At 43.1% G+C, this 18,545-nt stretch overlaps 1 protein-coding gene across 3 annotated transcripts in view; it reads left to right on the plus strand.

Annotated features, from left to right (window-relative positions):
• Nucleotides 1–3,225: 3,225 nt before the first annotated feature.
• Nucleotides 3,226–18,545, plus strand: part of TBC1D14 (TBC1 domain family member 14) — a 63,811-nt gene continuing 48,491 nt past the window's right edge. The window contains exons 1-2 of one of the 3 annotated variants that reach the window (XM_090139702.1): nucleotides 3,226–3,533; nucleotides 8,654–9,386. In XM_090139702.1, the coding sequence (XP_089995828.1) occupies nucleotides 3,491–3,533; nucleotides 8,654–9,386 (776 nt within the window). In that variant the 5' untranslated portion in view covers nucleotides 3,226–3,490. The remainder of the gene's footprint in view (nucleotides 3,534–8,653; nucleotides 9,387–18,545) is intronic. The other 2 variants (XM_031588343.2, XM_031588344.2) reach the window with 2 other exon arrangements.

Consider the following 18,545-nt stretch of genomic DNA (forward strand, 5'->3'; position numbering starts at 1 on the left):
CTGTGCAGCGGATTGAAGTGAAGCTCAGTTTGGCTGTCTGGAACCAGCTTGCATTATACTCACAAGTTACTTGGCAACTGATAAATGAAAATTCAATATAGATATTTCCATTTAGTTTTTGAAACAACTGTCTCAGTTGCAAAATAGTTGAAGCTTCAAAACAGGGAACGCTTTCCCCATATCTGTAGGCATAAGAAACATGAGAGGAGTTTGTATTTCTATTTTTGTACTGTAGAATTCTGCCTTGTTTGAAAGGACTGTTACTTTGCATGCTTCTTTCATAGGCATGTATATTTGGGAAAAATCAGTGGGACTGAACAGAGCACACAAATCCCTTCATGTTTTCCTGAAGAATAGTCATGAAACTGGTTTATCTAATTCTGGTGGCATGAATATGAGTTTGCATGACAGGACTTTTGCCACGAATGCTTTCTAGAAATTAAATTCTCTAGCCCTGATCTGTTGTTAGACTCTTTACTTGTTTTTGGCCTTTTAGGTGAACAGCAGTTGCCAATTCCAGGCTGCTCCATGCAGTGCTTCATTTTACTCAGCAACTGCCGGCAAGACATCCATGCACGAAACATCAGGATTTTGTCCCGTGGATTTTTGCAAACATAAGCATTTATTGTACAAGTTTACTTGATTCTAAATCAATAGGAAAACACTAATGCTAACCACCTAGGGTAGTTAGTATTAATACTGGAGAATGGTTTTTTTGTCCATCGTGTTTTGCTAAGCTGCCTGACTATGGTGAAGGCTGAATGTTTTTATTAGGGTTTATTTTTCATTTAATGTTTCACTGTTTCAATGAGCATTTAGCAGGTTCCAAATAAGTCATGAGGCAATACTGCTTCATTAAAAAAAAAAAAAAAAAAAAAAAAGCAAGTGATTTTTTTTCTTCCTGTAAAATACCTTGAGGGCATTATGCTACATGCAAAGTTTTCTTCCTCAAACTAGTTAAACAGTTAAGCAGGTTTAAACATAAACACCACAAACAAGTATGTCACATGTTAGCAAAAACTACAGCCCTGAATTTGATTTTTTTATTATGCTTCTGAGGATTTACTTATGGCCCAGCTATTCAAACAGGAACATTTCTCAGCGTGCCCTTCTGGCTGAAGTCATTTAAATGTCGCACACCTGAAAAACAAAGGATGTAAGGGACCCTTTTGCACTTAGTTACACATTCATTCTTCCTGAACCTGGCAATACCTGTTCATTTTCCTTTTAGTAATTAGGGCATTCCACACTTCCCCAGGACTAATGATGTGAAGCTGTATTTACCTGCAAAGTTTTGGCCCTTCACCAACAGAGAAATAATAACGCACAACACTTGAAGGCAGAAATTGTGCTAACTCTGACAGAGGCAGCTTTAGCATTAGTTCTGTTAAATGTTGCTGGAAAAGTCAGCGACTGAAAATGAACAACCACTCATTACAACAAATTATATGGTGATTCAGATGTAGAAAAGAGTATATATATTTTATACTAACTACGATGTGATGTTCTCTAAACACTTTATAGGCTGACCTTGGCATTTTTATGCTGCCTAGCATAACAGGAACCTGGTTGTTCTTAAGTATTTCTTCATTACCATGAACAATACCTATTTTGTCGTGAGTAGGTATCAAAAAGCACACCAACTGAAGAGGAAAAGTCATCTGTGGGTTGGAAATGGAAACATCTACTACATCACTTTAGAATGCGACCTTAAAGGCGTTATGATGGCTAGTTCATAATATGAATATTATATGAATATTATATATTCATATATATATATAAATAAGAACAATGCTGTTCTTAAGTATTTACTCAGAAAGCCTTTAAGTGCCTGACTCCCTTGGTTGATTTGAAACTTTTAACTGTAATCTAAGCTCAGCTATTGCTGAAAGAGATCTGTGGCAGATTTTTCTAATTGTTTCTTCATTCAAAATAAAATTACAAAGACAGAAGTGTAATTAGTTCCTTTGGAGATAACCCTGCAGACATAGAATCCGTGACTCTGTATTTCCATTCGCTTATTTACCCTGGGAACCTAACAACTTTGGCCTAAGATAAATGATACCATGGTGACAGTACAGCCTTTCAGTTGCTCCAGCAGAGGATTCTCAAAAACAGAAGGGGAGTGTTAATACTGAAAAAGGAATTAGTGGCAGCATATGTTTCAAAATACTCTCTTTTGCATATAAACAAGTGTTTCAAATCTATTTGTTGTTGTTGTTTTTTTTAATTTGCTATTTTAAGAGTAAAATGGAAGGTGTCTTACAGAAGTGATTTGCAAAGACATGGAGAAATCAGTAATGTTTTAACTGCTTTGCATTCTTTTTGAAATCCAGCAGAACAAATGTTGAATTTTCTCTCTCTCTGGATCAGACATATCTGCAGAGGTATAATTTTTGGTTGATGATGATAAGTGCCTACTTCTCATCTTGTTAATGAGCTAATTCTCATTCAATAGCATAGAACTGCTGTCAGTGGGGCTGTGGTGGCAAATACTTCAGTACGTTTACCTCAGACTGACAATTTACCCAGACGCAACTTGCCCACATCAAGGCTGGAATAATCAGGGTTTTGCTCTTCTCGATATCAAACCCTTTGCATCAGTGCAGGTTCTGATGTGCCTCATTTGCTGCACTCAAGCTTCCAGCTTCGGGCAGACCTAGAGGCATCGCTGGGAGCCTGAGAGGTTGGTGTTTAGACTACCCTGAAGCAACTGACAGCTGTATTTTGCTACTGGAATATATTGCGCAAACATCAGTTTGGGTTTTTGGTGCAACCCAGAACTTTTTTGCAGGCGAAAAAAAAAAAAAAAAAAAGCAAGTATAAGTTCCAAGGACAATAAAGAAAGGAAACTCTGCTCCTGAACGGTACTGCATGTTTCCATGGCCTTTGGCTTCAGACTGTGTGGGGGCAGAAGGGTACGGCACGGTGTGCTGATGGCGCACTCAGCACAGAGAACGCAAGCAGGTACGGCTAAGGTACAGCCTCATTTGATGCCCCTGGCCAGCAAACTTCCGTAAAACATCGCATTTTCTTCCTCAACTCGGCCGGTGCTGAGCGGGCACCCCGCGGGCGCGCTGAGGCGATTCAAAATGGCGGCCGGCGCGCAGCCCCGCGGCCCAACGGCCGCCTCTCCCGCGAGCCACCCCTCCCCCAGCGCGCAGGCGTTCCCTCCCCGGCGGGCGGCGCTCGGCCCCGCGGGCTGGGCAGGGGGTGCGGCGGCGGGAGGGGCCGGCCGCGGCGAGGCGCGGGAGGAGCGCGGCACCTGTCCCACCGCCAGGTGTGCGACGGGAGAGCCGGGCCGTGCTCGCCGCGGGGGCGGGCGCCATGGGAGGCCCCGCGCTGCGCTGGGAGGGAGCCCGGCGAGCGGGGGCCGCTCCGCCTCACCTCCGCTGAACCCTCCGCGCCTCCTCGGGGACCGGAGACCGACATGGGCCCCCCGCCGCAGCCGTCTGCAGCCTCCTAGTCCCGGCGGAGGGGAGGGCTGGGCATGGCCCGGCGTGAGCGGAGCGACGGAGCGCCGCGCTGCCCCGGTGAGGCGTCAAAGTTTGTGCGCGGCTCTTCCTCGTCCGCGGGCGGCGGGGCCGGAGCCGGCGGGGCGAGGCGGGAAGCGGCAGCCGGGGGGGCGGCCGGAGAGGTGGCAGGGAGCCTCCGGGGTTACGGGGCGCGGACAGGGCGCCGTCCTCGTGGGGGAGGGCGGGCTGTGGCTCTGCTTTTGCCCTTCGATCCGGGCCGGCGGCTCGGAAGCCTTGGTGCCGAATCGGCTGTGTGTGGGGAGGAAGCAACTTTCAGTTCTCACGGGCTCCGTAAGCGAAGTCTCCGAGGCGCTGCGGGCTGAATGAAGCCGCTTAGAACTGCTGCCTTAGAACTGCTCAGCTGGAGTTGTTCCGGCGCTGCCGTCGGCGTAGCGATGGGCTCACCTTTTTAGGCGAGGGTTCGTAAAACAAAACCAACTCTGTGAAGTGCCTCTGGAACGGGAGCTTTAGCAGAACGCTGCGGCTCGTTGACACCGATGTGGCCGGAAAGCGGCAGAGCCGTCAGCGCTTCGCCTGCGACCGCCCCGCCGGCGCTGCGCGGGGAGCCGGGCGCGCGGCGCTGCCCGTGGGCGGAGGGGCGGGCGGGAGCCGGGCGGCCTCGGCGCGGCTGCGTGTGCGGCAAGCGCTGCGCGTCGCGGCTTTGCTGAAAGCTGCGCGGCCTCAGGAGCGCTCCGCTGTTGGCAGCGCGGTGCGTGCCAGCTTGTGAGCGTCTGATCCGAGGCGTGGTGTGATAAATAAAGTGGTTTTCGTGCTCCTGAGGACACCCGTGCTTGGTGGCAGTAACGCACGGGGTGTTTCGTCGCACGTTCGGTAGCGATGTTGCGTGAGGAGTTCAGACTTCTCACTTTTTTAAGTTTTTCTTGAAGGAGAAAAAAGCATTTGCAAATTTCTGTTATTGGGGGGGATCGTAACTCCGAAAATAATCGTGAGCCTTGCAGAAACAAGGAGATGATGATGTTGATGTCAACCCTGCGGTAACTGAGCAATGTACACAGAACCGCGGCACGTCCCGAGTTGGAAGGACCCGCGGGGATCCAGTCATTGGCCCCTGAAATCTCCTGTGTCAGAGATGATACACAGCCTGCTGTTAGGCTGCTGTCATGCCTTCTGAACAAGTTCCTTGCCTGTGTTGCATTGCAAGTCAGTGCAAATTTAGAAGAACATGACTTGACTTCTTTCTGATCTTTGTTTTGTTCTAAGAGTTTGATTTTAACTTTTTTTTTTTTTTCCTTCTAAATTCCCAATAAAGTGGCTAAAAAAAGCCATTTTATTCTGCATTTTTTGGAAATTACATCAGGTTTGACTTCTTCCCTCAGCATGGTTGGATGACGTGCAGAGTCAGAATGTACTTTAAAGCTCAGGTACTGTCAGAACACGCCTTCTGACGTGCGGTAATCAGAACTTCAGAGTGCATGACCCTATGGACAGCCGTGCTGGGCCAGCCCCAAACCCCACCCATCAGACAGAAGAAATTACTTGGGGAAAGCCTGTAGGCAGGGCTGATGGTTGTTGGTATTTCCCTGAAGTTCTGGTACTTGCAGTTTCCTGAGTTCCTTTGTGAATCTTTAGTGATTTTTTTTTTTTAATTTTTGTCCTCCTTGAACTTGCATGTAAACCTCTGATGCCCATCAGTTGCTGTGTGAGGAGTTCTGCAGCTCAGTACCCACTGCATGAATAGTTGTGTCCTTATACTGTAGAGCCTGGCTACAACTCTATTTGGTGCCCCATTGCTCTTTTGTTGGCTAAGTTAATGAGTAAGTGATCCCTGCCTTCCTCCTGCTTGCTCCTTGTGACCTCTGTTGTTGCCTTCTGTCTCTCTTTCTCTGGTTATCTCTCTTCTGGGATATTAATGTTGATGAGATCACCATTCCTGTAAGGCGTGAGATTTTAAAGACTTTACAAATGCCAACTTTATGTATTTATGTATAAACGTATTACCAAATCATGGGGCTTATGGATGTTGTGCAGACAAAAGTACTTTTTCTTCTTCAGTAGTTTATTAAGCTAATAAGACTTTATTGCCATGTTTATTATGGTAATAATACTACATTCATAAGTAATTTATGGAAAGAAGTTTGTAATGCAGAAATGACGCTGTGGATGTTTGACATCAGTTGTCAGTTTTTGCACTTAGCTGCAAAGCATCTGAAATAAAGAACATAAGTATCCGTATATCCTTAGCAGGAATCCTCCATCAGCCTGGTGCAGAGGGGATTGAGGAGTCTTCATGAATGTATTTGACAACTGATCGTATCTCAGGTTCTCACTCAGAGCCCTTGATGGTGTACTTCAAAGCTCCCCACAGTTTCGCTGAACTGTGTGAAACCTTTGTAGCTTGTTATTGCACAATTTGCTCCAGCGAGCTGTGGCTGTTACATACTTCTGCATTTGCTATTTGTCCTTTTTAAAGGATCTCTTCCTGTAAAATTTCCTCCTTAAAATCTTATCTACTCAAATCAATATAGCTTCGCTACCCTGCATGGAAATTCATTTTCCCTTCACTCTGAACTCTCTCTTACAGAATTGTTCTGCCTCTTGGGCTCTTCCCAAGGCTGCTGGAATGCTTGCTGTTCGTGAGCTCAGTTGAGAAGAGCTATGCAGATAAGGCAGGAGCTATCTCCATTTAGGAGTCACTGAGCAGAAGTGAAGGCAGTGGGGGAATTGATTATGGAAACACCATGGCTGATTGTATTTTTGAACCTTATTTTCTGGACCAATTAATACATATGAATTGCAATAAAGCAAACACCTGCATTTTTGCTTTTAATGATCCAACAGATGGAACACCTCCCCTACAAGGACAGTCTGAGAGCTGGGGTTGCTCATCCTGGAGAAGAGATGGCTCTGGGGAGACCTGATAGCAGCCTTTCATTATCTAAAGGAGGGGTATAAGAGAGAAGGGGACAGACTCTTTAGCAGTGATAGGACAAGGGGAAATGGTTTCAGACTAAAAGAGGGGAGATTTAGTTTGGATGTAATGAAGATGTTTTTTGCAGTCAGCACCAGGGCACTGGCACGTCCTTCTGAGAGAGGTGGTAGATGCCCCATCCTTGGAGACAGTCAAGGTCAGGCTGGAAAGGGCTCTGTGCACCTGATCTGGTTGTAGGTGTCCTTGTTCATTGCAGAGGAGCTGAACTGGATCACCTTCAAGAGTCCCTTCCAACTCGAACAAATCTATCTAATGGAATCTAAGACTGTATTCCATAGCTTGTGTATACGGCTTTGAGAAATGTTGGGACTGGATGAGCTCTTGATGTCGAGAACAACATAATGTGTATGAAGGGGTGGGTGAGAATGGGGAAGAGAAAACAAATTTGTTTTAGAAAAATAAGTGAAACCAAGCAAAAAGATCTAAGCAGGAGATTCAGATGTATGCAATTATAATTATACCTAATACCTCAACTGTCATATTCATGCACTTTGACTATCACAGTTGATTTCAAGAGGTAGAATAGTTTGTCTGTATTCAGGGAATGTTATTGAGTGTTTTTATTTTTGTTTGTTGCCCTTTGCAGTTTTAATTCTCTGAACAAAGAGGTTCATAATTGTGCAATTATATGCTAGCTATGTGAGGGCATGGCTTCTTAAAACTGGAGGGGGTGTAAACTTTTCAAACCATGGTAATGAGGAGAAAAAAAATGTTGCTATAGCAACTCCATAAGAAAAGTATACGTCTTCACAAGCTTTTTAGTCCCAACAGTAAATTTGAAATTTCACCTCTCCAAAGGATTCAGTAATTGATGCATTGATTGCTTTGAATGGGTAATACAAGAGGAAGCTCTGGAAATATCCAAGGGATGGGATAACTGGAGAAGTTCCTATACTTGACTTTTTCTTATGTGTGGAATTAGATTGGAATGATGGATCAAACAGCAAATAGCATTTTTGTAGCTGAGTTAAGGAGTTGGTATAACCTATGAATTATATTGGGATTCGTGAACTGTTCACATGTCTAAAAGATCGTGGGAAAAAAAAATCTTTATGGTTTGGGGAAATTGAATATGTTTGAAATGTTTTCTATCGCTTACTGCCTGCCTGAATCTCAATTCCAAAGGAAATGGATAAGCTCAGGTCACACATCAGACCCTTATGTTGGGCAGGAGCACCCCCAGCCATGGGTTTGGAACTGCTTGGGGGAGCCTCTGCTAAAGACTTGATTGTTGAATGGGGGAGAGCCTCCTGGTAGACAGCTGGCACCTTTCCTTAAGTGCTGTGCTGCAGAGAGAGCAGGAGTCCTGGCTTCAGGAGCTGGAGAGAAATCTATTTAGAAAGAACCATTTGCACGATGGGAGAGAATTCTTTGCTGCTTCACACTTAGCACTGAAAGTGTTTGAGAGTGAAGAAAGTGAAGCAATATGTGCATATTTCTTTTGCCAGCTGCTGTAATTACATTGCAAATGAAGCACTGGCTGGTTCGCTGCCCTGCTGGCAGCTCCCGGGTGATGTGTGCTGCAAACGGGGGCTGGTGGTCCCTGTGCACAGTAAATATGTTACGTGTGAGTGTTAGTTTTGCTATACGTGCACTGATGAAATGCACTGTGTGTATCATCAAAATGTTGGTGATAGGAATATCTTCCTAGCTATTCAGGTTCTGCATCTCTTGCTTAATGCAGCACTCATATATTACGGATTGCATTTGAGTGACAAATTTACTGTAAGTTTTATGGTTGCCAGAAGAAAGCCAAGAAATTCTATTTAAACCAACACTATAACTTTGATGTAAGTTATAAAGTGTGTGGAAACAATCTTTATAGCTCCTTTATATCAGTAAATATGCATTTATGACTACATAGAAATCAGTCTCAAATCTTTGCATTAATATTGACGTGGACCGTTACATTGCTGCATGTTTTGTAGCACATAACTCTCAGGAGGTGGGCACGAGGCAACGAGGCTGCTTAGGAAAAGCTTTTCATGCTTGACATTTCTAGAAGCCTAAATTACATTGCCTTTGTCCTGCTTGTTCAAGCAGGGGGGAAGGGACATTAATTATCTGCAAGGGAAGACGTATAACTTCTTAATTATGGAGCTTAATTTATGACAGCGCAGAGTGTAATTTAAAATAAATATATATATATTCCTCCCTGAAAACTCACAATCTTTTCTTTCTGTTTAAGCAGTTACCACGTGGCCCAATACACCTGATGGAAACGTATCCAACTCCTTGAATGGTTTGAGCTTGATGGGTGTTCTAAACACAAGAGCCGGCGGCAGCATCCAGGGTCTTCAGAACTTGAAGTCCCCGAGATCTCTCTCATTGCCTGAGTATGGGCTGGGTCAGCACTCAGGTGCTATAGAAGATTGTCATAGCCTTAAATCAGTGGATTCTGGCATTCCAACCCTAGAAGTAGGAAATCCAGAGCCCGTTCACTGCAATGTGCTAACTGCAAAGAGGAAGCAGTCAGAACCTGAAATTGTGCCTGACAGAGCTTTTCAGAGTGCATGCACACTGCCGTCCTGCTTGCCTCCACGTCCTCTGGCTTCTGAACACGATCATGCAGTGCGAAAATCCTCTACTTTTCCAAGAACTGGGTATGACACTGTCAAGCTTTACAGTCCGACTTCAAAAACTCTGAATCGAAGTGATGATATCTCTGTCTGTAGTGTTTCTAGTCTTAGCACAGAACTGTCAACAACTTTATCAGTCAGCAACGAGGACATTTTGGACTTTGTGGTCACAAGCAGTTCAAGTGCAATTGTGACTCTGGAGACCGATGAAGCACACTTTTCAGATGTCACCCTGAGTTCCACTAAGGAGAGCAGTGATCAAAGTCAGCAGGACTGTTGTCAAGAGGCTGACGTGGACAGTAAACGAAAAATATTGGGACCTTTTACCAGCTTCATTGCCAGGTAATGTTTGTGTTACATAAATTTTTAACAGGGAGAGTAGATGAGACCATAGGAGAGCTTTCTGGTACTCTGCTTAGGATTTTACTTCAAAAATGATAATAGCTTGCTGTTTTAAGTTTGTATTATGAACATAATTGGTCTCTTCTGAATAAGTAAGCCAGTACTAAGGCTTTGAATCCTTTATTATCTTTAGGGTGTATGAAAGCATCTTATATTTCTCTAAAAGTTTCCTTCTGCATTACAGAAAAGGGAGGTCTGAGCTAAGGTTTCCTTACTATGAGCGCAGCTTTGCTTCTAGGCTTCTCCAGTGATACTTCTTGTATTTTGGCCAAGGTCTGTAATCTCATGGCTCATAAACAGATATGTATTGGTGGGATGTGTACCTGTATGGAAGGGTTTTGGCAACTGGGTGGTCAAGTAGTCATGGAGCATTTTATAGATGACTATGAGCATATGTAGTTTAAACAAACACTTGCATGACTGTTGTGACGTTTCCCAGTCTCCATGATATGGTGTTAATGCCTCGTTTCCTTCAGTTTGCTGTGGAGTGGGATCACCTGATGTGGAAATTTGGCATTCAGTTGTTGAAATAAAATCATTTGCCACTCAGGGCATTTACATCTTCTACACCTCTTCTAACTGTGGCTTTCAAATGAGTGATGAGGTGTTTTAAATGTAGATATTCATTTGGTAAATGAAAGTGGTGAATAAGGGACAGGGTTATTCAATTTTTTTTTTTTTTTTTCAGTGAAGGCCTCACTAATGCCCCTTATTTTTATAACATAATGTCTGAGGTGTGTTGTATTTTGAAGGAATGGTTCTAGAAGCGAGCTTCAGACTCTAAGCAGTGTTTGCTGAGTCTCGCCTGTTTTGAGAACTATTACTTCAGTTTATCATTTTTCTTCACATAAACTTTTTTTTTTCAAGAGATGAATAGGCAATAAAATGACTTGGCAAACGTCATTCTTTAGAAGGCTGTGTTAATTGCAGAGCTCAAAAGAAGCAGTTCCTTTAGATTTACTCAACTCGCTGAAGCTGTCATGGGTTTTTATTCTTAGGTTAAAGTGACGGTAGAGTACCAAGCGTTGAACTCTCCTTATCACTTCTATTTGAGGTGCTAAAGCTTTTGTGGATCTCTATTTGTTGCCATGGAGCCAGACTCAGTTCTGAAGCAAGAGGGCTTTAAGCACTTCAGAGCCTGAACTTGTGTTACTTTTCTGTCTCACAGCTGTTGGCTCAAACAAATGGTGTGCCTCAGCCCAGAGGGAGCACAGGGAACGGCCCCATTTAGGCCCTGCTGGGAGGAGGATGTCTTACCACTTCTCGACTTTTTCCATCCAACAAAAGAAAACGGTCTGTCCGATTCAGTTCTGGTGTAGTCTCTCACGGTTTTGCCCCTATTACTGAAGCAGTGGTGCTAGACTAAGCCTTTTAACCTGAATCTTTTCAGGTACATTGAATTTCAGAGCGCAAAGGACAGCCTTATTGCCTTTGAAATGGGGAGCAGGTCAGCTTGGCCACCAGGTGATGTCACCAGGAGAATATGAGGATCTAGTTAAAACTAGGTTAGCAGTCTTGAAGTTCCAGCTGCTCTGTTTGTAACCTGACCTTTAATATCCTTCCCCCTAAGACCTGCATTCTGCTCTGTTTTGAAAACAAAAAGAGCTGCTGGCTGGTTGTGCTTGCAGTCCATGTACCTGTATTCTGTGCATGCGTTCTCTTACGCCATGCAGGCTGGCAGCATTTCACTGGTATCTAACCAGCACGGAGCTTCTGAGCATCCTTCTGTCCCACAGAGGATACTACACAACTTACACTGTTGACCTTGTTGAGGATTAGAAAATTGCTGGTATGTGCTGCTATCCCTGTGGTTGTGCTTTGTTGTGTCCTCTAATGATCCCATGCAGTTGCTGTTTCCCTGGAGTTCTCATGGCCTTGATTATGCTCCTTGCATTCCTGGGCCGAACAAACACTTTGGTAAATGAACTCAGCCCCACAGTGTTTTGTCTGAAAGTAGCTGGCCACCAGCAGGCTTGCCACAGCTGACCCTGAGCTGCCTGCCAGGCTTTGTGCAGTGCTGGAAGAGGAGGAGACGTTTGGAGTAATATCATTAGAGAGCAGTTTGCTGAGAAAGGGGCTGCTGAGAGCACTTGGTAAGAAGTGCTGCAGTCACAGGTCTAAGTCCCATGTTTTTAGCACTTTGTGCTGACAGGATTTTCCCTTGTGATTCATGCAGGTCAAATGTGTAAAGCTTCCCTTTCAAAAGGCTGGCAGGAGAAAACCAGACTGCTTGGTCACTGTACACATACATGTAATGTGAAAAAACTGTCACAGGAGGTTTGGGTATGGCCCTTCTGCTTTCAGCAGCCAGATGGTGAGGCATGATGGAGAAGTTCCAGCCTTCCTCTGCTGGTTTAGGTCAGTGGGGGTCTTCTGAGTGATGAGGTGCATGTCTGAACTGTAGTGAGCTGTGATGAAGCTTAGTTTTTGCTCAAGTTGTTGACATTTGGAAAAAAGGAGGGATCTTGCTGCTTGAAGCAGCAGCAGTGCTTGTACTGAACCCTGTCATCTGAAGATGTGTTTGTTTCTGAGCTTGTTAAGACTGATTTTGTACTGGGTACGTCAGTTAAGATTTATTGCTGCCTATAGACATTACAGTGGCAAAAATTAGATGCTTCTAGTGCTTGGTCATATACATTGAAAGAGCTTAGATATCAGTGAAGGTTGAATCTTCTATAAAGAAAATGCTAAGAGAAGCAGCTCTTTTGGAATGCAAAATGATTTCTTAGCATTCTGAAGATTTATTCTCCCCGGTGACGAGATTATGTGCATTGCACGTGCAATACATATGGGGTGGTGTTCCCTATTAGTTGTGGCAATATTTATCCTCTTACGAGTTGTCGGTGTTCGCTTCGTGCTGCTGTCAAAGTTAAATCATAGCAGAGATGGAAGACAGGAGAACCTGGCTGGCTGGTTGCCTGTCCGACCTGGCACCTTCAAGGCACTTGGGAATGGAGTGCCTCTGCTCTACCTTTGTAAGCACTATGGTGAAGAAACTTCCTGGGCTTCTCTTGAGACTCAGTTACTGTCTCTTCTGCAGTACCAGGTTTTAAAAGATCCAGTGGTTTCCTCAGGCTGTTACATGCCTCCTTGGGTGTGGCAGGAAGATCCAAAGTGAGAAAAAAAGGTGGCTTTCTGCTTTATTACACAGCTTTCTTTTTGAAAGAGCTTAAAGCATCACGTGGACTGGCTGTGTGTGCCAGTAGCTGTCATTAGGCTCCAGGTTAGTGCACAAGAAGGGATTATTACTTTGGAAAGCAGCTGTAATGCTGACTACTGCAGAAGAAACCTGGCATCAGGTTGTTCTCAGGAACTGTGCATATATGGATCAACTCTATATGGCTGGAATCCTTTGCATAAAGCTTAAATTTGAATTCATTTCCTTAATTTGAATGTATGTAGGAATTTGGTTTGAGAAATAGCGTTAGGAAATAATTGGCTGAGACTGAAGGTACGGTGTCTTGGCTGTGCCTTTGCCCTGCTGACCCGCTGTAGTGTTGGTTAATGAATTCCACCTTTGTACTTTGCTTCTGGACTGTACTGCTGAAACAGGCTTTTAAAAGGCTCATTTTTAAACCAGCTTTGCTCAGAACCATTGTGATTTTACTGTTCAAGTTATGCTTTTCATTGTTCACTTGAGAGAGTGAGGATGAGGCTCTTCATGGTTACATGCAGAGGTTTTTCTAGGATTATCCTTAGTTAAGTAATAAGCCATGAGGTTCCCATCCTTTTCAAGGGAATATAGGAATCCTCACTCTTTACTTAATTCATTACCATGAATATTCTCTTTTGTTCCTGGAATCTGGATCCTATTTTTTTCAGGCTGAACACGGAAGTTTTTGATCCCAATTTCCTAAGTAGCAAGATCTCAGGAAGCTTTTGCAGAGAACAGAGACTATGCATAATAGTACGGGCTTAAAGAGGAATATTAGGTTTCAGTGCTTCCAAAGAACCTCTATTTCTGAGAGAGAAAATCTGAAGGTGGATTGGCATCACATCCCCATACATAGAGCAACAAACCTGTGGTCTTATTTGTAGTAGTAGATGAAAAAAAGCTTACATTTCAGAGCTGTAAACTAGTGGTTTCAGTATTAAGCCTAAAACCATGTGACTTTTATGTATCTCATACACGTGTGTGACTGGTAACATAACTGGGAGATTTCTGAACCCAAGGAGCTGGGTCCAGTGATGCTGTAGATAAGTCTGCTGCATTGTTAAGTATGATCTCTTCATAATGCCATTTCTTGTTTTTAATGAGAGCACAACATTCTGTACTTAGATAATTTGAGGTTAAGAGAAAGGTATCACAGAATCATAGAGTGGTCAGGGTTGGAAGGGACCTCAAGGATCATGAAGCTCCAACCCCCCTGCCACATGCAGGGCCACCAACCTCCCCATTTAATGCTAGACCAGGCTGCCCAGGGCCCCATCCAATCTGGCCTTGAACACCTCCAGGGACGGGGCATCCACAACCTCTCTGGGCGGCCTGTTCCAGTACCTCACCACTCTCTCTGTAAAGAATTTCCCCCTGACATCCAACCTAAATCTTCCCTTCCTCAACTAAAAACCATTTCCCCTTGTCCTGCAGTTATCTACCCTTTCAAAGAGTTGATTCCCCTCCTGTTTGTAGGCTCCCTTTAGGTACTGAAATGCTGCAATGAGGTCACCCCACAGCCTTCTTTTCTGCAGGCTGAACAAGCCCAGCTTCCTCAGCCTGTCTTCATAGGGGAGGTGCTCCAGTCCCCTGATGATCTTCATGGCCCTCCTCTGGACCCTCTCCAACACTCCCTGTCTTTTTTGTAGTGGGGGCTCCGGATCTGGACACAGTACTCCAGATGGGGAAGGTAAAATAACAAGAATCTTTATAGTGTTGATCACTTTTTATCTTTCCAAAAAGGGAACTCCCTGGCTATAGAAGATAAGAGAAAGTTTGAAAATAATTATAAGTGAATAATCTGAAATTTTAAACTTCAGAAACTCCTCAACATGTTTTATGTTAAATAAAGACTATTAAAGAGACTATAGGCTGTAGACTAGTCTCTTTAATAGACTTGCTCATCTGCTGGAGGGAGCAGGGGAATTCCGTGGCAGCTTTGTTCCTGCCTCACAGCTTTGTTGGGGTATACTAACTGTTGTCAGTAGTGTGGATCTGAAAGGGCAGGGAAGAGATTGTTAGGAATGAAGAAGGCAAACAGGTGCTTCGGGGTTTGCAGTGTGGTTTTGGATGGCCCTTACTTGAAAGCCACTTTGCTTGAAACTCCCCTAATCTGTATTTACTGTAATATCTCTGGGGAACAGAAGAGGATTTTTCTGAAATAAACACTTTTAAAAGCAAATCTTTTAGAGATGCAGAGCTGTAGTTCTGTACTGATAATAATCTTTTCATTTGATAAAGAAAGCTGGGAATTGTTGAAAGTGACGTGATACAGTTTCAGAATTCCTGTCTTCTGTTTCTCTGTATGAAACTAGGAGCTTTGTCATGTGGCCTGTTCTCCACTAGGTGTTGAACTTAAACTGTCCTTGTAAATTTTAATCAGTTTTTTCCTCTTATGCGTACAGTAACGTAACTTTAGAATTTCTGTTGAATTGTTTCTTCCTTTAATTGTGCTTTAAACCTGATTCGAGGTGCTGCTCTTCAGAATAAAAGGAAGTTTTATTAGAGATAAAATCTTCTTTATTTAAATTCCTGTTTGTGAAAAACTTTTCAGTTATTCAGCAGCAAAACTGGAGAGGCTTGTTGAAACTACTTCATTATGGAAGTTAGGTGGAAATCTGCCCGGCAGCTCTTTGGTGATTGCTTTCTGTTTTCCCAGCAGTGCTGCAGTAAGCAAGGACTTAATGCGATCCAGTTACTATTTACAATAAAGTAATTTTTTTTAGTGGCCGGTGGGAAGAGTGACCAAAGTCTTACCCTATCTAGCAAGAGTGCTTTGTTAGCATGGGGAGCACTGCGTGTTGCTTGTAGCATCCAGCTATAATGTTTTTTTTTAATCCCTTCCTTGTTCTCCCCCATGTGAAGCTGCCTTTCTGAATCTTGCACTTGTTCTATTCTGTATGTTTGCTTTTGAATAGAAAAAGTGAGAATTATTTACATTTTGATAGCTGTATAAGATAGCTGTATAAGAATGTCAGGTGAGTGAATCTGAATTCTGCTTTCATTTTGATTGTCTTTGAGAGAGGTTAGTGAATGAGATGGCCTTTGTATCTTAGGTTAATTCACATGAAGTTTTCTCATGTTTCTCTGTGCCAGAAGGAGCTTTGAGTAGTGGCATTGAGGAGTGCTGGGAAGGAGGAAGACCATCAGCGCAGCCGCTGCTGTTGACACTATCTAATTAACAGAACACTGAATGTTCAGCTGACTTTGTTTCCTCACTTCCTTATCCATAATGTAAACTGTTCAAAGTTATCCTAAGTTCAGAAATCATAAAAACAAACAAACCACAAAAACAACCCACAGAAACCTGCTACGTTACTTGGACCTTGAGAAATTCCCTCAAAATAAATTGTTATTGTATTCTCTCTCCTTGATTTTTGGCTACCGTTACCAGTGCAACATTATCTGTGGGAAATTGGATTCCACATATAAAAAGAGATGCTAAAAGGCTTCAAGAAGAAATGGTCTTTCAACTGAATTCCGTGTATGGACGAAGTCTTGTTTGGTAGAAATAGTGTGCAGAGACTGCAGACTCCCTGGAGCAGAGATGGGTGTTTTTAGGTCTTGCTCTGGATAATCTATGTTCTGTTAAGTAGATTTGAGTTTGCTGCATGGCAAACCAAAATAAAAATTAAAAAAAAAAAAAAAGAATTCTTATTCATATACTGTTGTATAGGCATTAGCTAAATTATTGTTTTAAGCAGGTATCCATGCCTTTGTAGTCATTAAGGAAACTACTTCATAAGTTTTCAAGCCATACTGGTAAGAAAAATAATTTTAAAATGGCCCAGTTGATGAAGAGTCACTCATGTCTTACCCTGACACTGGACAAAACAAATGCAAGAACTTGGTAACAACCACGAGTAAGACTGCATCTATGAACTTAGTGCTTGGACTTCCCATCCTGAGCTGTAGCGTTTCTGAAACACAATCACAGAGCGGTTCAGATCAGAAGGGGCTTCTGGAGCCATCTGGTGTAACCTCCAGTTCAGTGCAGGGCTGACTTCAGCTCTAGCCTGCGTTGCTCAGGGCCTTGTCTGGTCAGCTGTGGGCACATCCAAATGCAGAGATACCAGAACCTTTACGAGATGTTGTGGTCTGTGATTGAGCTGCTGACACTCTAACTTTTCCTTTTATCCAGTTGGAATTTATCTTGCATCAACTTGCTTCAAGTGGCCGTGTGTGTCTCTGGAGGTGAACATCCAGGCTTAACAGAACCACCTCTCTCACATCTCTACTTGTATATGCTTCAGCACCCAGCTGTTACAGTGATCATCTGAGGGACTTCCTCCAGATTTTGATCTTTATTTTACTCCAGGGGCCCCAAACCAGACACAGGTAGTCTTACAGTTAAGTAGGGCTTTTAATCATTTCTCTCTTGATCTGATAACAGATCCCAGTCTACAGTCAGTCTTTACTGCTGGAGGGTTTTACTGCTGACTCAGGTTCAGCTTTTTGCTTGGAATGGCATTTCATATATTCATCTGGCATGTGATTTGTGGAGCAGTGATGCTTTAGATCAATGATGAAATCCTCTATCAGTCTCTGGGAATAGAAGTTTGGGTTATTCTCATAACAGTAGAGTAACTGGGAATTTTGTCAGCTAGTAAAGAACCATTATTTATAGTTGATTGAATCCAAGACAATGAACTTAGACCCAGAAGTTGCTTCTATATGGGAGTCCTAACTGACAGAAACTCCTGTTTCTGAGAAGTTAACAGAGTTTGCATTCTAGATTAGCACTGTGCATCATCCACACACACAATATTTCTTATTTTGCTACAGCCAGTCTTTACTGCCAAACATGTGGGATTAGTCTTGCTTATCTTTTCATGTCTTTACACTTCAGTACAAGCAGCTCTGCTTTATGCTCTTCTGAAATGAAGGCTACTCTCTAAGGAAAAAAAGGTAAACACAGAACACAGTAGTCCTCTTGATTTTTAGTTTATTAAACCTTGATTTTCTTTCTTTCTTTTTTTTTTTTTCTGAAACATATTGAAGAGTGTGCTGGTGTGTCAGTAGTTGGAAATTTAATCATAAAATTTGATATGGACTTAAAAGATTTGTCATCAGGGAAGTCTATTTCTAGACTGTCTGATTCTAATTCTGTTGGATTTTTTAATCTGTAAACCAAGCATTGTTCATCCTTTACCTTGGTCTGTGGTGATCCGTGAGATATAAAAGCAGTGTTTGCAGAATTCTATCTGAATTTGGACTCTTATCCAAAGCTTGGCTTTTAAGTAGTTGTCAAAGGTTCTTTTCCATGGCCAAAATACTTGGACATTTCCTGATTGTGCTCTGTTCTGATACATGTATGTGCATTTGTAAAGTGTAGGTTGACCGAGAGGTGATCTGGGCTGGGTGTGATTCCCAAATAGCATTTAGTTGAGTTTGTACTGTACCAGAAAGGTGGCTGGACGCTTTTGCTCACTCTGCAACAAATGGTACAATCTTCTTTGTATACTTTTTGCTTCTTAGATGCTGTACGTTGCTTAAAATTCCTTGTTTCAGTGTAGGTTTCTGGGTGTCTTGTGGAGTAACATTTGTGTGGACGTCTCTTTTACACAGTGCTTGTGTGCTAAACATAGGGGTTTTACCTGCTCTTAAGAGCAGTGTCTCCTTATGCTTTAGAAAGTTGGTTTTGCATTGCAGTTTGACTGCCTTTATGTAGACTGAGGAGCTCAAGACCTGAGTGATCTTTGCACACTTAATTTGGAGATATGGGAAATTTCAGGATCTTCCTCCAGAAGCAGCTGAAGGAAATGCGATTTGCCTCTTAAGAGTACGCACAAGTTTGATACTCATTTGAAATTACTTCTGAAGATAATTCTGTTGTACAAAATCTGAACTTTCTGAATTGTCTTCACAGCCCTTATCTTTCATCTGTTCTCTTCATAAAGCTGGTAAGTTCTTCCAGTTGTTAATTCATATGACAATTCAAATTA

This window comes from Phasianus colchicus, chromosome 4 (assembly GCF_987193195.1).
Source record: "Phasianus colchicus chromosome 4, bPhaCol1.hap1.1, whole genome shotgun sequence".
Classification (NCBI taxonomy): Eukaryota; Metazoa; Chordata; class Aves; order Galliformes; family Phasianidae; genus Phasianus; species Phasianus colchicus.